The sequence below is a fragment of the Chanos chanos genome, chromosome 5 (genome assembly GCF_902362185.1).
Source record: "Chanos chanos chromosome 5, fChaCha1.1, whole genome shotgun sequence".
NCBI lineage: Eukaryota > Metazoa > Chordata > Actinopteri > Gonorynchiformes > Chanidae > Chanos > Chanos chanos.
The window spans coordinates 52,798,386-52,815,422 of NC_044499.1; the positions used below are offsets into that span (position 1 = coordinate 52,798,386).

At 45.4% G+C, this 17,037-nt stretch overlaps 1 protein-coding gene across 1 annotated transcript in view; it reads right to left on the bottom strand.

The window, feature by feature from the left end:
• Nucleotides 1-1,493: 1,493 nt before the first annotated feature.
• nrg3b (neuregulin 3b) overlaps nucleotides 1,494-17,037 on the bottom strand; it is a 156,876-nt gene continuing 141,332 nt past the window's right edge. Inside the window, exons 9-11 of the mRNA XM_030775172.1 lie at nucleotides 15,780-16,338; nucleotides 14,024-14,258; nucleotides 1,494-1,627 (exon numbers count right to left, since the gene is read on the bottom strand). Of these exons, the coding sequence (XP_030631032.1) occupies nucleotides 1,494-1,627; nucleotides 14,024-14,258; nucleotides 15,780-16,338 (928 nt within the window). The remainder of the gene's footprint in view (nucleotides 1,628-14,023; nucleotides 14,259-15,779; nucleotides 16,339-17,037) is intronic.

Here is a 17,037-nt window from a genome sequence, read left to right on the forward strand (position 1 = left end):
TGTGGCACTGCTGAGAGAAGAGGTCCTCATCTAAAAAACTTTGTCCACAGTGGACTGGTGCAGCCGTATTCCTCATACCCAGAGGGACTGTTCCAGAGAACAGACGTTAATTATGATCAAGACGGAGAGATGGGTGAACAGAGAGACCGGAAATAGAAGTGACAAAGACACTCTTCCCCAGCATCATCATTTGCATTAGAGATGAGACAGTTAGAGGAGGGAAAGAAAGAAGTGTTAATCACACACACACACACACACACACACACACACACAGCAGACATACAACCTTCCTCGCCAACCACACACACACACACACACACACACACACACACACACACACACAAACACACACACACACAGCAGACATACAACCTTCCTCGCCAACCACACACACACACACACACACACACACAGCAGACATACAGCCTTCCCCGCCAACTACACATAAACACACACACACACACATAAAACAAAACAAAACAAAACAAAACAAAACAAAACAAAAAGTACATACGCTGTTTACAGAACTCTTGCAAGGAGAAAACAATACATATCTCCTGCAATGGCTTTCCCAGTTATTGCCTCACTCAAGCATAGAATTCGCACATCTCACAATAACCCGTCTGAACCAAAATGGAGAGTGTCTATAGTTTTAAACAGGATATGCTGTAAGTGGACTTCCTGTGAAATTTGCGAGACTTTTACTTTATGCCTGGGCCCATGACAAACAGGTTACCTTTCCCTCACTGTGGCCATTGTCACACCTGGGAAACATCAAACAAGTAAGTAACAGATCTTACATTTAACAATCACACAACTTACAGTCAACATCTATGTATGGACAGCACAACATAACGTAACAGTTTAACAGTAATAGTGGAATGTGACAAATTGAATTGTTGCCCAACTTAGAGTTATGGAGTATTTTGACTACTAATGTTAGTCTCTCATTCCAGTTCTTTTCAGATCAATAAACAAAGACATTGGACATCACACACACAACAAAATCACGACGACAGTGATCAATACAGATTTGGCGTAGATCAATAAAGATTTGGCGTGTAATCTGATAAGAGTTTGTACTCAGTCCATTCATGTGTGTTAATCCGCCCTTATGTATAACCAGTTCATGTGTGTTAATCCGCCCTTATGTATAACCAGTTCGTGTGTGTTAATCCGCCCTTATGTATAACCAGTTCATGTGTGTTAATCCGCCCTTATGTATAACCAGTTCATGTGTGTTAATCCGCCCTTATGTATAACCAGTTCATGTGTGTTAATCCGCCCTTATGTATAACCAGTTCATGTGTGTTAATCCGCCCTTATGTATAACCAGTTCATGCGTACAAACTGTCCATTCCTGACGGAGAGTAGATCCGTCACAAAGGCACACCTGCTAACCAGTCACCAAACTGTACTGGTGGTTTGCCTGCCCACCAGTCACCAAACTTCTAACATGCGACCAGAGTTGTAGAATGGACTCCACAGAGAGACTAGACAAACAGCATGGCGAACACAGAGCCCAACAAGTCTCCTCTCAGACGCATGGAGGACACAGCAGAGCCCTGAGAGATGCAGGTCACTCTGCTGCTTATCGCCTGGGTGTCACAGCTGCCAGAGCTGCAGGCTGAGACACAGAGGGGGGGCCAGACGGTCACTGGGGTGAGGGTGGGGAAGCAGCCAAACTTGAGGGGGGGGGCAGACTCTTTTATTGGAGGCACATTCTGCCAACGCCAGCAAAGGTGTTAAACGTCATCCACTCAGTGACAAGATGAATCACAATGAGTTAGAGAATGTGTGTGCGTGTGTGTGTGTGTGTGTGTGTGTGATGCGAAGAGGAGAGAGAGGGGAAGAGAGACCATGAGAGAGAAAGAGAGAGAGAGGATATTTGTTTTTGTGCATCCTGTGCAGGTGAAGACTTTGTGCAAGGTCATGGTGTGTTGTTGGGTTTGACCTTTAGGTGTCAGAGAGAGAGAGGCCTGGAGTCCCCTCACAGACTTCACTGGGTGGCAAATGTTTTAAAAACATTTTATCACAAAGACCAAAATAAAAGCAAAATCAACCAAGTGTGTTGGCAGTGTGATGTGCCTGAGACCTGTGGTTTGGTCTCTGTTCTCTGATACTGAGCCACTGAAACCCACACCCTCTGTGTCCTCTTTATTTTCACTCTTCCTCCCTCAGCCGCGTATCAGAGACCTGCTCTGATTCACAGAGACGTGTGTGTGTGTGTGTGTGTGTGTCCTGGGAAGAAAGAGACAGTGACCATCCAAACATAACCTCTGACTCCTCTTGGTAGGAATTGTGTGTGTGCGTGTGTGTGTGTGTGTGTGTGCGTGTGTGTGTGTCTGTAGACAAACAGTGCCCATCAGACCAGCACCCTCAGAGCAATCAGGACAGTCTTTTAGTGGCCTGTCAATCAAAAGGAGTTGTGCTTTTTTTAGTGTCAGAATCCAGCTTCAGTTTTCTCCTCCTTTGATTGGACGCCAGAGAATGAGTCTGCAGGAGTTCACTAAGAGGCCTTTGATCTTGTGTTTGCCTCATATTTGAGGCAGTATATTTAAATACCACCCATGCTCACACAGAATTTTATGCTTCTTCATTTGCTCTAGGCGTCACTGAAACAGATCTTGATATTGGCATTGATGGTTCCTCTGTAAACCTAAAGGATCCTCTGAGAAACTCCTTGAGGTTGATACTGTGAATGCAGTTATGCTAACCCTGTATGTATGTCTATGTTAACCCTAACCCTGTATGTATGTCTATGTTAACCCTAACCCTGTATGTATGTCTATGTTAACCCTAACCCTGTATGTATGTATATGTTAACCCTAACCCTGTATGTATGTCTATGTTAACCCTAGCCCTGTATGTATGTCTATGTTAACCCTAACCCTGTATGTATGTATGTCTATGTTAACCCTAGCCCTGTATGTATGTATATGTTAACCCTAGCCCTGTATGTATGTCTATGTTAACCCTTACCCTGTATGTATGTCTATGTAAACCCTAACCCTGTATGTATGTCTATGTTAACCCTAGCCCTGTATGTATGTCTATGTTAACCCTAGCCCTGTATGTATGTATATGTTAACCCTAACCCTGTATGTATGTCTATGTTAACCCTAGCCCTGTATGTATGTCTATGTTAACCCTAACCCTGTATGTATGTCTATGTTAACCCTAGCCCTGTATGTATGTATATGTTAACCCTAGCCCTGTATGTATGTCTATGTTAACCCTTACCCTGTATGTATGTCTATGTAAACCCTAACCCTGTATGTATGTCTATGTTAACCCTAGCCCTGTATGTATGTCTATGTTAACCCTAACCCTGTATGTATGTCTATGTTAACCCTAGCCCTGTATGTATGTCTATGTTAACCCTAACCCTGTATGTATGTCTATGTTAACCCTAGCCCTGTATGTATGTCTATGTTAACCCTAACCCTGTATGTATGTCTATGTTAACCCTAGCCCTGTATGTATGTATATGTTAACCCTAGCCCTGTATGTATGTCTATGTTAACCCTTACCCTGTATGTATGTCTATGTAAACCCTAACCCTGTATGTATGTCTATGTTAACCCTAGCCCTGTATGTATGTATATGTTAACCCTAACCCTGTATGTATGTATATGTTAACCCTAGCCCTGTATGTATGTCTATGTTAACCCTAACCCTGTATGTATGTCTATGTTAACCCTAGCCGTGTATGTATGTCTATGTTAACCCTAACCCTGTATGTATGTCTATGTTAACCCTAACCCTGTATGTATGTCTATGTTAACCCTAACCCTGTATGTATGTCTATGTTAACCCTAGCCCTGTATGTATGTCTATGTAAACCCTAACCCTGTATGTATGTCTATGTTAACCCTAGCCCTGTATGTATGTCTATGTTAACCCTTACCCTGTATGTATGTCTATGTTAACCCTAACCCTGTATGTATGTCTATGTTAACCCTAACCCTGTATGTATGTATATGTTAACCCTAACCCTGTATGTATGTATATGTTAACCCTAGCCCTGTATGTATGTCTATGTTAACCCTAACCCTGTATGTATGTATATGTTAACCCTAGCCCTGTATGTATGTCTATGTTAACCCTAACCCTGTATGTATGTCTATGTTAACCCTAACCCTGTATGTATGTATATGTTAACCCTAGCCGTGTATGTATGTCTATGTTAACCCTAACCCTGTATGTATGTCTATGTTAACCCTAACCCTGTATGTATGTCTATGTTAACCCTAACCCTGTATGTATGTCTATGTTAACCCTAACCCTGTATGTATGTATATGTTAACCCTAACCCTATATGTATGTATATGTTAACCCTAGCCCTGTATGTATGTCTATGTTAACCCTAACCCTGTATGTATGTCTATGTTAACCCTAACCCTGTATGTATGTATATGTTAACCCTAACCCTGTATGTCTGTTAACCCTAGCCCTGTATGTATGTCTATGTTAACCCTAACCCTGTATGTATGTCTATGTTAACCCTAACCCTGTATGTATGTCTATGTTAACCCTAACCCTGTATGTATGTCTATGTTAACCCTAACCCTGTATGTATGTCTATGTTAACCCTAACCCTGTATGTATGTCTATGTTAACCCTATCCCTGTATGTATGTCTATGTTAACCCTAGCCCTGTATGTATGTATATGTTAACCTTAGCCCTGTATGTATGTCTATGTTAACCCTAACCCTGTATGTATGTCTATGTTAACCCTAACCCTGTATGTATGTCTATGTTAACCCTAACCCTGTATGTATGTATATGTTAACCCTAACCCTGTATGTATGTCTATGTTAACCCTAACCCTGTATGTATGTCTATGTTAACCCTAGCCCTGTATGTATGTCTATGTTAACCCTAACCGTGTATGTATGTCTATGTTAACCCTAACCCTGTATGTATGTCTATGTTAACCTTAGCCCTGTATGTATGTCTATGTTAACCCTAATCCTGTATGTATGTCTATGTTAACCCTAACCCTGTATGTATGTCTATGTTAACCCTATCCCTGTATGTATGTATATGTTAACCCTAACCCTGTATGTATGTATATGCTAGGGCATGTGTATGTAAATGTAGACTAATGCTGACCAGGTATATTTGAACCTAAGCTCTTTGTGCACAGTAATCACTATGTTTATCATTTTAGCATGGCTGATCTCTGTGTGGGTGCTGCGTGTCTGTGTGTAGGGGAAGTGTGTGTGTGTGTGTGTGTGTGTGTGTATGTATAAGAGAGACAGGCTAGAGTATCCACATGTCAGTGTTTGTCAGAACCCAGCTCTCCACAGGATGGTCTCCACCAACTGTCTTTTCTGGGTCCTCTCATAGTTATATCCTGTTTCTACATTAATCCAAACACATCAGATGTCTGAGCTCTGATGTCTGATCCATTTGAACAGAATTCTCCCCTTTTCTTGCTGTTGCCAGGCAGCAGGGCTGTTTGGGCCTAGAAACCGCATGTTGTGCTGCTGTTACCGTTGTTCTTTGTGTTCACATTAAAGTGTGATTCATCTGAATGAGGGTGCATAAGAGAGTTACTGTGTGTGTGTGTGTGTGCGTGCGTGCGTGTGTGTGTGTGTGAGTGTGTGTGTGAGTGTGTGTGCGTGTGCGTGTGCATGTGTGAGTGTGAGTGTGTGAGTGTGTGTGTGTGAGTATGTGTGTGTGTATGTGTGTGTGCGTGTGTGTGAGTGTGTGAGTGTGAGTGTGTGAGTGTGTGAGTGTGTGAGTGTGAGTGTGTGTGTGTGTGCGTGTGTGCGTGTGTGAGTGTGTGAGTACATGTGTGTGTGAGTACGTGTGTGTGAGTATGTGTGTGTGTATGTATGTGCGTGTGTGTGTGAGTGTGAGTGTGTGTGTGTGTGTGTGTGTGTGTGCGTGCGTGCGTGCGTGCGTGTGTGTGTGTGTGTGAGTGTGTGTGTGCGTGCGTGTGTGTGTGTGTGTGTGAGTGTGAGTGCGTGTGCGTGTGCGTGTGTGAGTGTGAGTGTGTGAGTGTGTGTGTGTGTGTGAGTACGTGTGTGTGTGTATGTGTGTGTGCGTGTGTGTGAGTGTGAGTGTGTGAGTGTGTGTGTGTGCGTGTGTGAGTGTGAGTGTGTGAGTGTGTGTGTGTGTGAGTACGTGTGTGTGAGTACGTGTGTGTGAGTATGTGTGTGTGTATGTATGTGTGCGTGTGTGTGAGTGTGAGTGTGTGAGTGTGTGTGTGTGTGTGCGCACATGTGTGTGTGAGTACGTGTGTGTGAGTGTGTGTGAGTGTGTGTGTGTGTGAGTGTGTGTGTGTGTGCGCGCATGTGTGTGTGAGTGTGTGAGTATGTGTGTGTGTGTGTGAGTGTGTGTGTGTGTGAGTATGTGTGCGTGTGTGTGAGTGTGAGTGTGTGAGTGTGTGTGTGTGTGTGCGCGCATGTGTGTGTGAGTACGTGTGTGTGAGTGTGTGAGTATGTGTGTGTGTGTGTGAGTGTGTGAATATGTGTGTGTGTGTGTGAGTATGTGTGTGTGTGAGTACGTGTGTGTGAGTATGTGTGAGTGTGTGAGTGTGTGAGTGTGTGTGTGTGTGAGTGTGTGAGTATGTGTGTGTGTGTGTGTGTGAGTGTGTGAGTGTGTGTGTGTGTGAGTACGTGTGTGTGAGTATGTGTGAGTGTGTGAGTGTGTGAGTGTGTGTGTGTGTGTGTGAGTACGTGTGTGTGAGTATGTGTGAGTGTGTGAGTGTGTGAGTGTGTGTGTGAGTGTGTGAGTATGTGTGTGTGAGTATGTGTGAGTGTGTGAGTGTGTGAGTGTGTGTGTGAGTGTGTGAGTATGTGTGCGTGTGTGTGAGTGTGAGTGTGTGTGTGTGTGTGCGCGCATGTGTGTGTGAGTACGTGTGTGTGAGTGTGTGAGTATGTGTGTGTGTGTGTGAGTGTGTGAGTATGTGTGTGTGTGTGTGAGTATGTGTGTGTGTGAGTACGTGTGTGTGAGTATGTGTGAGTGTGTGAGTGTGTGTGTGTGTGAGTGTGTGTGTGAGTATGTGTGAGTGTGTGAGTGTGTGAGTATATGTGTGTGTGTGTGAGTATGTGTGAGTGTGTGAGTGTGTGAGTATATGTGTGTGTGTGTGAGTATGTGTGAGTGTGTGAGTGTGTGAGTATATGTGTGTGTGTGTGAGTATGTGTGAGTGTGTGAGTGTGTGAGTATGTGTGTGCGTGTGTGTGAGTGTGTGAGTGTGTGAGTATATGTGTGTGTGTGTGAGTATGTGTGAGTGTGTGAGTGAGTATGTGTGTGCGTGTGTGTGAGTGTGTGTGTGTGGAAGCATGCCTTATGACTGCAGTGGACAGCAGTGAGTCTTTGGGTTTGGCTGGCTGCCAGAGCTGAAGAGGAGGGTTGTCTGGGGGCATCGGCTGGGCCAGTGGCCCTGATTTTACTGGGAGTGATTTGCGCGGTCTCGTGGAAGAGTGTGCGGCCGATTTGCTGTGAGTATCAGGGTGTTTGGAAAGCGCTGGTGTTGACAAACGCCTGAGAGCGGGATAAACCTCGCCGGACACAGTCACACCACGCTGAGTCGCCGACTCATCTCAGAAATGCAGGGGAAAGTCAGGCCTCTTTTCTGTAACTCATGACACTGATATGTTGACTTTGGGATGTTTTGGTCTTTTGTGGTGTGAAGCAGCACTTTGGGGACCAGCTGTGATGATCAGACTGAGGACTGACTCTTCTTTTTCAGTGAATTTCAGTGTGTGTGTGTGTGTGTGTGTGTGTGTATATGTGTATGGGAGTCTATGCTTGTGTGTGCATGTGTGTTTGTGTGTCTGTATAACCGAACACAGAAGCATTGCTTTAATGCATATGAGTGGATGAATTCTCTTCCCAGTGTTGAGGTCAGTAATAGTGATAAGTGGCTGGAACTGACCCCAACCCAGTTATCAACACCACAGCTCATCTGACTAGTCAGGCCCGGACAGGCAGTGATTACCCTGATAAATGATTATGATGTGTTACACTTATAACCATCTCACGTCCACAAAGCATTACCTTCTCGTTCACAACATCCACTTACCAACCAACAGTGGTGGGTAGTTACTCAAAAAAAGTAAGTAGTTATAAATTACCAATTACTTTTTTAAATTGTAATGAGATTACTTTACTCGTTACTCCTTTTGAAAAGTAATTACACTACTCATTACTTTACTTTTGAGTTACCCTCTAAAACTACAAATTCCCCAATTTACAACATAAAAATACAAGGACAAACATCATAGTCCTCTCATTACTTTATTTTCAATACAATACCCTAGTGCAACACTAGGCTTTTGCAATAGTAAATGCTATAGCCTAGATGGCACACTTCTACAGTAGACCCGGGAGGCATTTCCTCCACTGTACATCCCGGTACAAGGCTGTTAATCTCTCCTTGTGTTACCTGCACGTGCGAACGTAAATCAAGTTTAGACCGTTTAGGTGCTCTTGGGGCTGTTGTAAAATAACCGTAAAGCGACCAGAACTATCCGTTTTATCAAAGTAGCTAACCAACTGGTTGGTCTTATCCCATTTAAGGGGAGCCACTGTCAGGGACTCAATCTCTCCTTAATGACAGTGGGTAGTCATATTATAGATACACAGTTAAGGTGAACAGGTGTCATAGCTGCTTCTATAAAGATGTACTTTAACGTCACTGGAATTGACCAATGAGCACCCAGGACCGGAACTATCCGTTTTATTAGTTCAATTTAAATATTCAGCACGAAAAACATTCTTTAGAAAAGACATGTGTAATGCAGGAAAGGACATTTTAATAATCCAGTAACTGTAATGTGATTAGTGAAATATGAAATGTAATGCTTTACTTCATCAGGGAAGAAAGTCATATAATTACAGTAATGCTTTACTTTACGGAGGAAAGTCATATAATTACTGTAATGCTTTACTTTACGGAGGAAAGTAACATAATTACAGTATCATGTTACCTTGTAACTCGTTAGCACCAGCACTGCCAGCCGATGACTGAAAGCGATTGATAAGGTGTAAGGTTCACTATGAGTGGATGTAGTAAAGTAACATAATGTCGACATGTTTCTAATGCGGCCTGAATCCTCCATAGAATAGTCCAGATAAATTGCTCAGTGACTGGGCAAATCCAGCTCTCACAGAAATCCTTTGTGTAAAGGAGATAGTATAGAACAACACACACACACACACACACACACACACAGTAAGAACAGCGCATGCTCAGAGGGATCACTGGCCTGCAGACCATTACTCTTCCTGGAGCTTTGGTGTGGCAGGCTCAAAGACAGGTCAACTGATCAACGCTAAGCTGGAGTGACCACATGACCCTGCCATGTCAGATCTCTCCAGAGACACCACAAAATAGCTCTCTCCTCTCTCTCCTTTTTCACACACACTCACACACACACACACATGCATACACACACACACACACACACACACGCACACACACACACACACGCATACACACACACACGCACACACATACACACACACACACACACACGCATACACACACATACACACACACACGTATACACACACATACACACACACACGCATACACGCACACATATACGCATACACACACATATACACACACACACACACGCATACACACACACACATATACACACACGCACACACACACACACACACACACACACACACACACACACACACACACACACACACACACACACACACATATACACACGCACACACATATACACACATACACACACACACACACACACACACATATATACACACACACACATACACACACACACACACACACACATACACACACACACACACACACACACGTGCATACATACACAGTCTTGAATCATTAATGCACTTGTTTGGTCATGTGTACCAATATGCTACATGTGTCTTTTTGCTCTCTCTCTGCCTCCCCCTTCCTCTTTCTCCCTCTCTCGTTCTCTGCTCTTGCCCTCTTTCCCACGGCCGTGAGTGAATCAGCGAGGCAGATCATCACAGAGCCGCGCTGGTGCGGTTTGGGTGGGCTGCGGCTGGACGGCTTCAGGAGAACTTAATAAGAGCAGCGACTCAGGATCGGATGGAGGGAACCGTGATGGTAATTCATTCCGAACGATTCAGAGGCAAGTCATAGTGATGCGGAAGCAGTCCATGCCAGCCACGGGTCGAGTGTTTATCCCAGGCTTCCTCTGATTGGCCTGTTTGACTTTTAGATGACTTCATGAGTGAGGGAAAATCTGTTTATGATGCTGAAATTGTGCACTTGTGCAGTTGTTGTGTTGCTTGCATTGAGCCCAAAAGACCAAAAGAGGGTAAGTCTCTGGTAGACGGCTTAGAGTCAGTCTCTGGTAGACGGCTTAGAATCAGTCTCTGTTAGACAGTTGTGAGTCAGTCTGTGATGGACGGCTGAGAGTCAGTCTCTGGTAGATGGCTGAGGGTCAGTCTCTGTTAGACGGCTTAGAGTCAGTCTCTGGTAGACGGCTGTGAGTCAGTCTGTGATGGACGGCTGAGAGTCAGTCTCTGTTAGACGGCTGAGAGTCAGTCTGTGGTAGACGGCTGAGAGTCAGTCTCTGTTAGATGGCTGAGAGTCAGTCTCTGGTAGACGGCTGAGGGTCAGTCTCTGGTAGACGGCTGAGGGTCAGTCTGTGATGGATGGCTGATTTGTGAGGCGGCCTGTTGGTGGTGTCTCTGTGGAGTCAGTTCAGTCCTTTAATGATTTGACTCTAATGGCACCCAGCACAGTGCAAACTGTGAAAACGAATAGTTTCTGTAATAATGACACCTGTCTCTCTATCTGTCTCACATCTCACACTGTCATTTCGTTTTTTCAGCGATTACACTGGTTTTGTGGAGAGTTTCAGCGTATGTGGCTATGCGTATGTAGAGCATGTTTTCCAGTTATTATCACAGAAACATCCACCTGCGTCTCTTTGTCTTCTCTTTTCTGCCGAGCATAATGCTCTGTTTTCTTTTCTTTGGGTGAATCTGTGCCGCTCACGTTGTTTGCATTTTAAATGCGATATTATCTTTCTCATTAAGCTCATCAGCATCATTTTACTGCTCTTATCAGTTTTTTTTGTACATAAGTTCAAAAGAGAAACACGCCGCCGCAGAGAGAGGCATGACAGAGGCAGGGCATCAGACTCTTTATTGTTGATGACAGAGGCAGGGCATCAGACTCTTTATTCCTGATGACAGAGGCAGGGCATCAGACTCTTTATTCCTGATGACAGAGGCAGGGCATCAGACTCTTTATTCCTGATGACAGAGGCAGGGCATCAGACTCTTTATTCCTGATGACAGAGGCAGGGCATCAGACTCTTTATTGCTGATGACAGAGGCAGGGCATCAGACTCTTTATTCCTGATGACAGAGGCAGGGCATCAGACTCTTTATTCCTGATGACAGAGGCAGGGCATCAGACTCTTTATTGTTGATGTTAGAGGCAGGGCATCAGACTCTTTATTCCTGATGACAGAGGCAGGGCATCAGACTCTTTATTCCTGATGACAGAGGCAGGGCATCAGACTCTTTATTCCTGATGACAGAGGCAGGGCATCAGACTCTTAATTCCTGATGACAGAGGCAGGGCATCAGACTCTTTATTCCTGATGACAGAGGCAGGGCATCAGACTCTTTATTCCTGATGACAGAGGCAGGGCATCAGACTCTTTATTGTTGATGACAGAGGCAGGGCATCAGACTCTTTATTGCTGATGACAGAGGCAGGGCATCAGACTCTTTATTGTTGATGACAGAGGCAGGGCATCAGACTCTTTATTCCTGATGACAGAGGCAGGGCATCAGACTCTTTATAGCTGATGACAGAGGCAGGGCATCAGACTCTTTATTCCTGATGACAGAGGCAGGGCATCAGACTCTTTATTCCTGATGACAGAGGCAGGGCATCAGACTCTTTATTCCTGATGACAGAGGCAGGGCATCAGACTCTTTATTGTTGATGACAGAGGCAGGGCATCAGACTCTTTATTCCTGATGACAGAGGCAGGGCATCAGACTCTTTATTGTTGATGACAGAGGCAGGGCATCAGACTCTTTATTGTTGATGACAGAGGCAGGGCATCAGACTCTTTATTCCTGATGACAGAGGCAGGGCATCAGACTCTTTATTCCTGATGACAGAGGCAGGGCATCAGACTCTTTATTCCTGATGACAGAGGCAGGGCATCAGACTCTTTATTCCTGATGACAGAGGCAGGGCATCAGACTCTTTATTCCTGATGACAGAGGCAGGGCATCAGACTCTTTATTGTTGATGACAGAGGCAGGGCATCAGACTCTTTATTCCTGATGACAGAGGCAGGGCATCAGACTCTTTATTCCTGATGACAGAGGCAGGGCATCAGACTCTTTATAGCTGATGACAGAGGCAGGGCATCAGACTCTTTATTGTTGATGACAGAGGCAGGGCATCAGACTCTTTATTCCTGATGACAGAGGCAGGGCATCAGACTCTTTATTGCTGATGACAGAGGCAGGGCATCAGACTCTTTATTGTTGATGACAGAGGCAGGGCATCAGACTCTTTATTCCTGATGACAGAGGCAGGGCATCAGACTCTTTATTGTTGATGACAGAGGCAGGGCATCAGACTCTTTATTCCTGATGACAGAGGCAGGGCATCAGACTCTTTATTGTTGATGACAGAGGCAGGGCATCAGACTCTTTATTGCTGATGACAGAGGCAGGGCATCAGACTCTCTATAGCTGATGAGATTAGGGGGAGACACACTGTGATTCAGAGACACGGCTGCTGTCCGGCTGAGCGGGTTTTAGACTGTGTAGAACCGTATGGTATGGTATGTTTAGTGTGCTTCTTTAACTCACAGTCTTAAGTCCGTATGGTATAGCACTGCGAGCCTTGTTTACCAAACAAACACAGGATTTAACAGATAAATCATGACGGGGAGAAAGCTTTTTATGTGTATCAGATTAAGTGAGCTTAAAAATAGATATGATCTAAACTTATTGATGTAATGTAGCGACAGCGAACAGTGCATTTGATCCCCACAAAATCAGCATCACGTTTATGCTTCCTTTCTTTTCTTCAGAAAGTTTCCTTTCATTTGCTTTGTGTAAAGTTCAGGATTTAATAGGCGTGAGAGGAGACTTTGTGTTTCATTTGATAAACAGCCTAGTGTCAGCTATGACTGGCCTTTGGGCTCTTAGACCACAGGGTTGACCACAGTGGGCAGCACTAAGCTCCAGCTGGTGATATGTCCTGCCCTGCGAATGGGCTGTGATGTTTCTCTGCCGGACACCCTGTCTCACAGGGCAAACCGCTCTCACATCTACAGGTTCACCATTCAGTGCTCTGAACATCTAACCTACGCTGCAAGCTCTTCAACTCACAGGGCTAACCAGCACCCCCGGTGGTGGCAGACGTTAACTGCAGAATCTTACTCATCCTAACCTGTCTGTATATTCATTCCTGACAGGAACTGTCACCCAGTGAGCTTTCCCCTGGTCCCCTAATACCCCCACACCCTCTGACATGATAAATATAGATTGTGTGTGTTATAACGAGTGAGACCTTTTTATATAAATCATTTTGGGGCTGTAAAAATGAAGACTGGTTTCCTGCTGGAGGCGTCACGCTTGCCTCCGTTTTAGTTTTTCTTTGATCCTGTATTTGTTTATTTGTTTATTGGAGCTCAGAACTCTCAGAGACGGATGAAAACATCTTGCTTTACAATGCAGCTCTGTAAAAGCAGCAGATGTTAGCGGTGGTTCTGGTCCCGTCTCTGATACACACGGCCGGTATTCACCGATCTGTGAGGGTGGAGGGTGTTCTGACTCTTCTGTATGCAGTGGGCTGCACCACCTGTCTCCCATCCAAACCCCCCCCCCCCCCGCCCAAACCCCACTGTGCAGCTCAGTTTGACTGCGTCTTAGACCCATTGGCATTCCTGGTATCCGTGTGCAAGGAGACGTCCCAGACGACAGCCCGGTCAAGCCCGATTTTCCGGGGTCATCCAGACATAACAACGCATTAAAGATTCATACGGACACAAAAACGGAAAGGGAGAGCACTCCCTGAGATATCTCCATTTGTGTCAGGAAAAGGACGAGAGAGCAACCCGCTGTATCCGTCCTGATTGCGTCTGCAATCGAGCTGGATTCCTCGGACCGCCGTGCTAATTCCAGACTGGTATCTCTGGTATCCAGACTGGCCCGTCTTGTCTCGGCCGGTTCTGATATCGGAGTGGAGCTGCGTGAGGAGCGGAGCTGCTTTAATGAGCTCATTGTCAGGCAGAGAAGCCGAGGAGAAAAATGGGTCTGCTCTTTAAAATGGATGAAACGGGGGGGAGCTTCAGAGAGAGACTGAACCGCCCGGACTCTCTCTCTTCTCACTGGCTCAGCTCTATCACAGACTGAGGAAGGCAGACACTGAAGAATGGCTGCAGCAAACAATAGTGTTACATTAAGACCACAGAGAGTGAAACTGACTCATTTTCCATCAAAGTGAATCTCACACCACAGAGGAGGTGTGTAGCGTATCCACACGAATGAAAAGATATTGTTTCTCACACACCAAATTAAAAAGCTGTTATTACGATAGGTCTTTAGGACAGCTTAGGGGTGGGAGATGACCCCTTTGCTCCTCTGAATAGCCTGAAACTGGGCTCATGTTTAGTTACAGAAGAGTTCAGTACCCCCTCCCCTTTATGCACAAGTACGTCAGCCTAATAATCCTCATCCCGCTGAGAAAAAAAGACAGAGAGAAAAGCCACCCGAGCGACACTTGTTTGTGCTAAACACGAAAAAAACATCAATGACACCTTGCTTTTTAATCTCTCAGAGATTAATTTCCTCCAGAAAACACCCTCACCTGAGAAATAAAAGAATCTACTTATTAAAAAAAAAACAGAAAGACTTTTTCCTCCTTTTTGCAGCTTTAAACTGGTGATGTGGAATAATGAGGGAGTGCTTAATTAGGGAAGCAGCTTTCACAGGCCATAAACAGGTAAATGATTCAGTCTTGTCAGATCCAGGGCAGCGCCGGCACCGAAGAGATGCCTGACTCCCTCCTTCACTGTTACCATGGAGACAGGGACAGTGACTCTGACTGTTTGTGTAGAATTCGGCGTGCTCTGTGGCTTTGTGCCAGGCCCTCTCTGAAGACACCCGACATTGGCGCTAACCAGAAGGCTTAGACGCGTGTGTGGAAAAGCAGAGACAGAGGGTGGGCAGAGCTGACTGATAATGGAACTGTCTGAAATGACAACGGCTTTTACTGTATTGTGTATCTTTATTTTCGTCATGTTGTATGTCATATATGTTGGCGTATATGACAGACATGAATTATGACATTTATTATATAATTCTTTCTTTTTTTTTTACAATAAGGAAACAACATTGAGATGACACACTATTTGGTTTCTAAGTAGAAGCTTTTGTTTGTTGTTGTTAAATAGTGGCATATAAATCATTGTTCTTTTTCACTTTCAATCAACATCTCACAATCCCAGCCCCCTCAGTTCTTATTCACACTCTGAGTGTGTGTGTGGGTTTTTTTTTTTTCAGTTGTTCAGTGTTTGGAATTTTTTTTTCTAGTTCTCTCTGCACTCCACAATGCAGTGATGTACTTATGAAAGAAAGTTTCTGATTGGTCAGTACAAACCCTGTAAAGTCTCTCCATACATTGATCCAATCAGCTTGTAGCAGTTGCGAGACAGGCGGCGGCTCTGGGCTGTGAAGACAGACAGAAGTCTTTCCCATCGTTTGGACTGCCCCTCTGGTTCTGTGCTGCCATTCTGACCACAGGGGAATGGACATGCTGCATCTCCAACCTCCCAGTGGACCTGGAGAGGAGTCTGGCAGTGTATTGTGTGGACGGCCCTCCTGATCCCAGAACAGTTGTGGAGATGATAGTCTTTGCTCTGCTGGGACCTGTGCCTGATCCCAAGGCTGTGGTGTAGGTGACAAGGCTTTTGTGTTTGGATTCAGGCCCTGGGCTTAGGGCAGCCTCAAAGCAGGGGGCAAATGTGTGTGCGCCCTCCGAGAGACCGGCCAATGGCACACTACTGCTCTCCGGAGAATCATTCTCAGCGACTATGTGACTGACAGCACCGCTCCCCTCGGTGGGCGTGGCCTTGTCGTCCCCTTCCATTAGGCCCCACCCAAAGTCACCTCCCTGAGCAGAGGTGATGACAGGAACAGAGCGGGCACGCAGGGAGGGTGGTGAGGCCTGGGCAGAGCCCTGGTCCAGACGAGTGCAGGGGACATCAGCAGGTTCCAGCTTCCCTCTGGACTGGACAGACCCCAGGATTTGCATATTCACACACGACTGGGCTCCACCATCAATCTCAGACTGGAACCTAGAGGAGTCCAACAGAGAGGAGAAACTGGGATTAGCACCTTTGTGTTAGTGAGAGAGGGAGGGTGAGAGAGAGAGTGCGCGTGTGTCTTTTGTTCTTTTCATCTCTCTGCATGAAAGAAAGGACTCAGCTTCTGAGAACACGGACAATTTTATCCTCCAAATCATCATAGCTGCAGCCAAATGATTTTGAGGTTGAATTTATAATCTCTGTGTAATTATTTATAATCCGCCGCATGGGTCGGATGCTTTTGGCCGCATTAACGTTCGCTTTGAGCTCTCTCTCTCTCTCTCTCTCTCTCTCTCCGTCTCTTTCTCTCCCTCTCTCCTGTGACAGCCTTATCTGAGATAGAAGCCTGCGCCATCAGAGTCGCGGTGATCCTGACCCCGCTACGCCTGGTCACGTGGGCCACATTCCCACTGCGGCCTTTGACTGACGGCTTCTTCTGAAGCTCTTATCGAAGGCAGCACACCTCCGCTGACCGGAGCGAGTACAGCCCAGATATCACACAGACCAAAACTGGGACAGTGTACTAGAATAAGAGCCACAGTCATCTTGGGCAATGCCCCCAAAGACCAAAGCTGCTTATCCAAAGTTTGTGTGCAGTAAAGTTCACATATTCTTATCTGCCTCCCTAAAGCTGAGTAAACGGCCGTTTCCTGCCAAGATTAGCGGACGCTCAGACTCAGGCCAAACCTT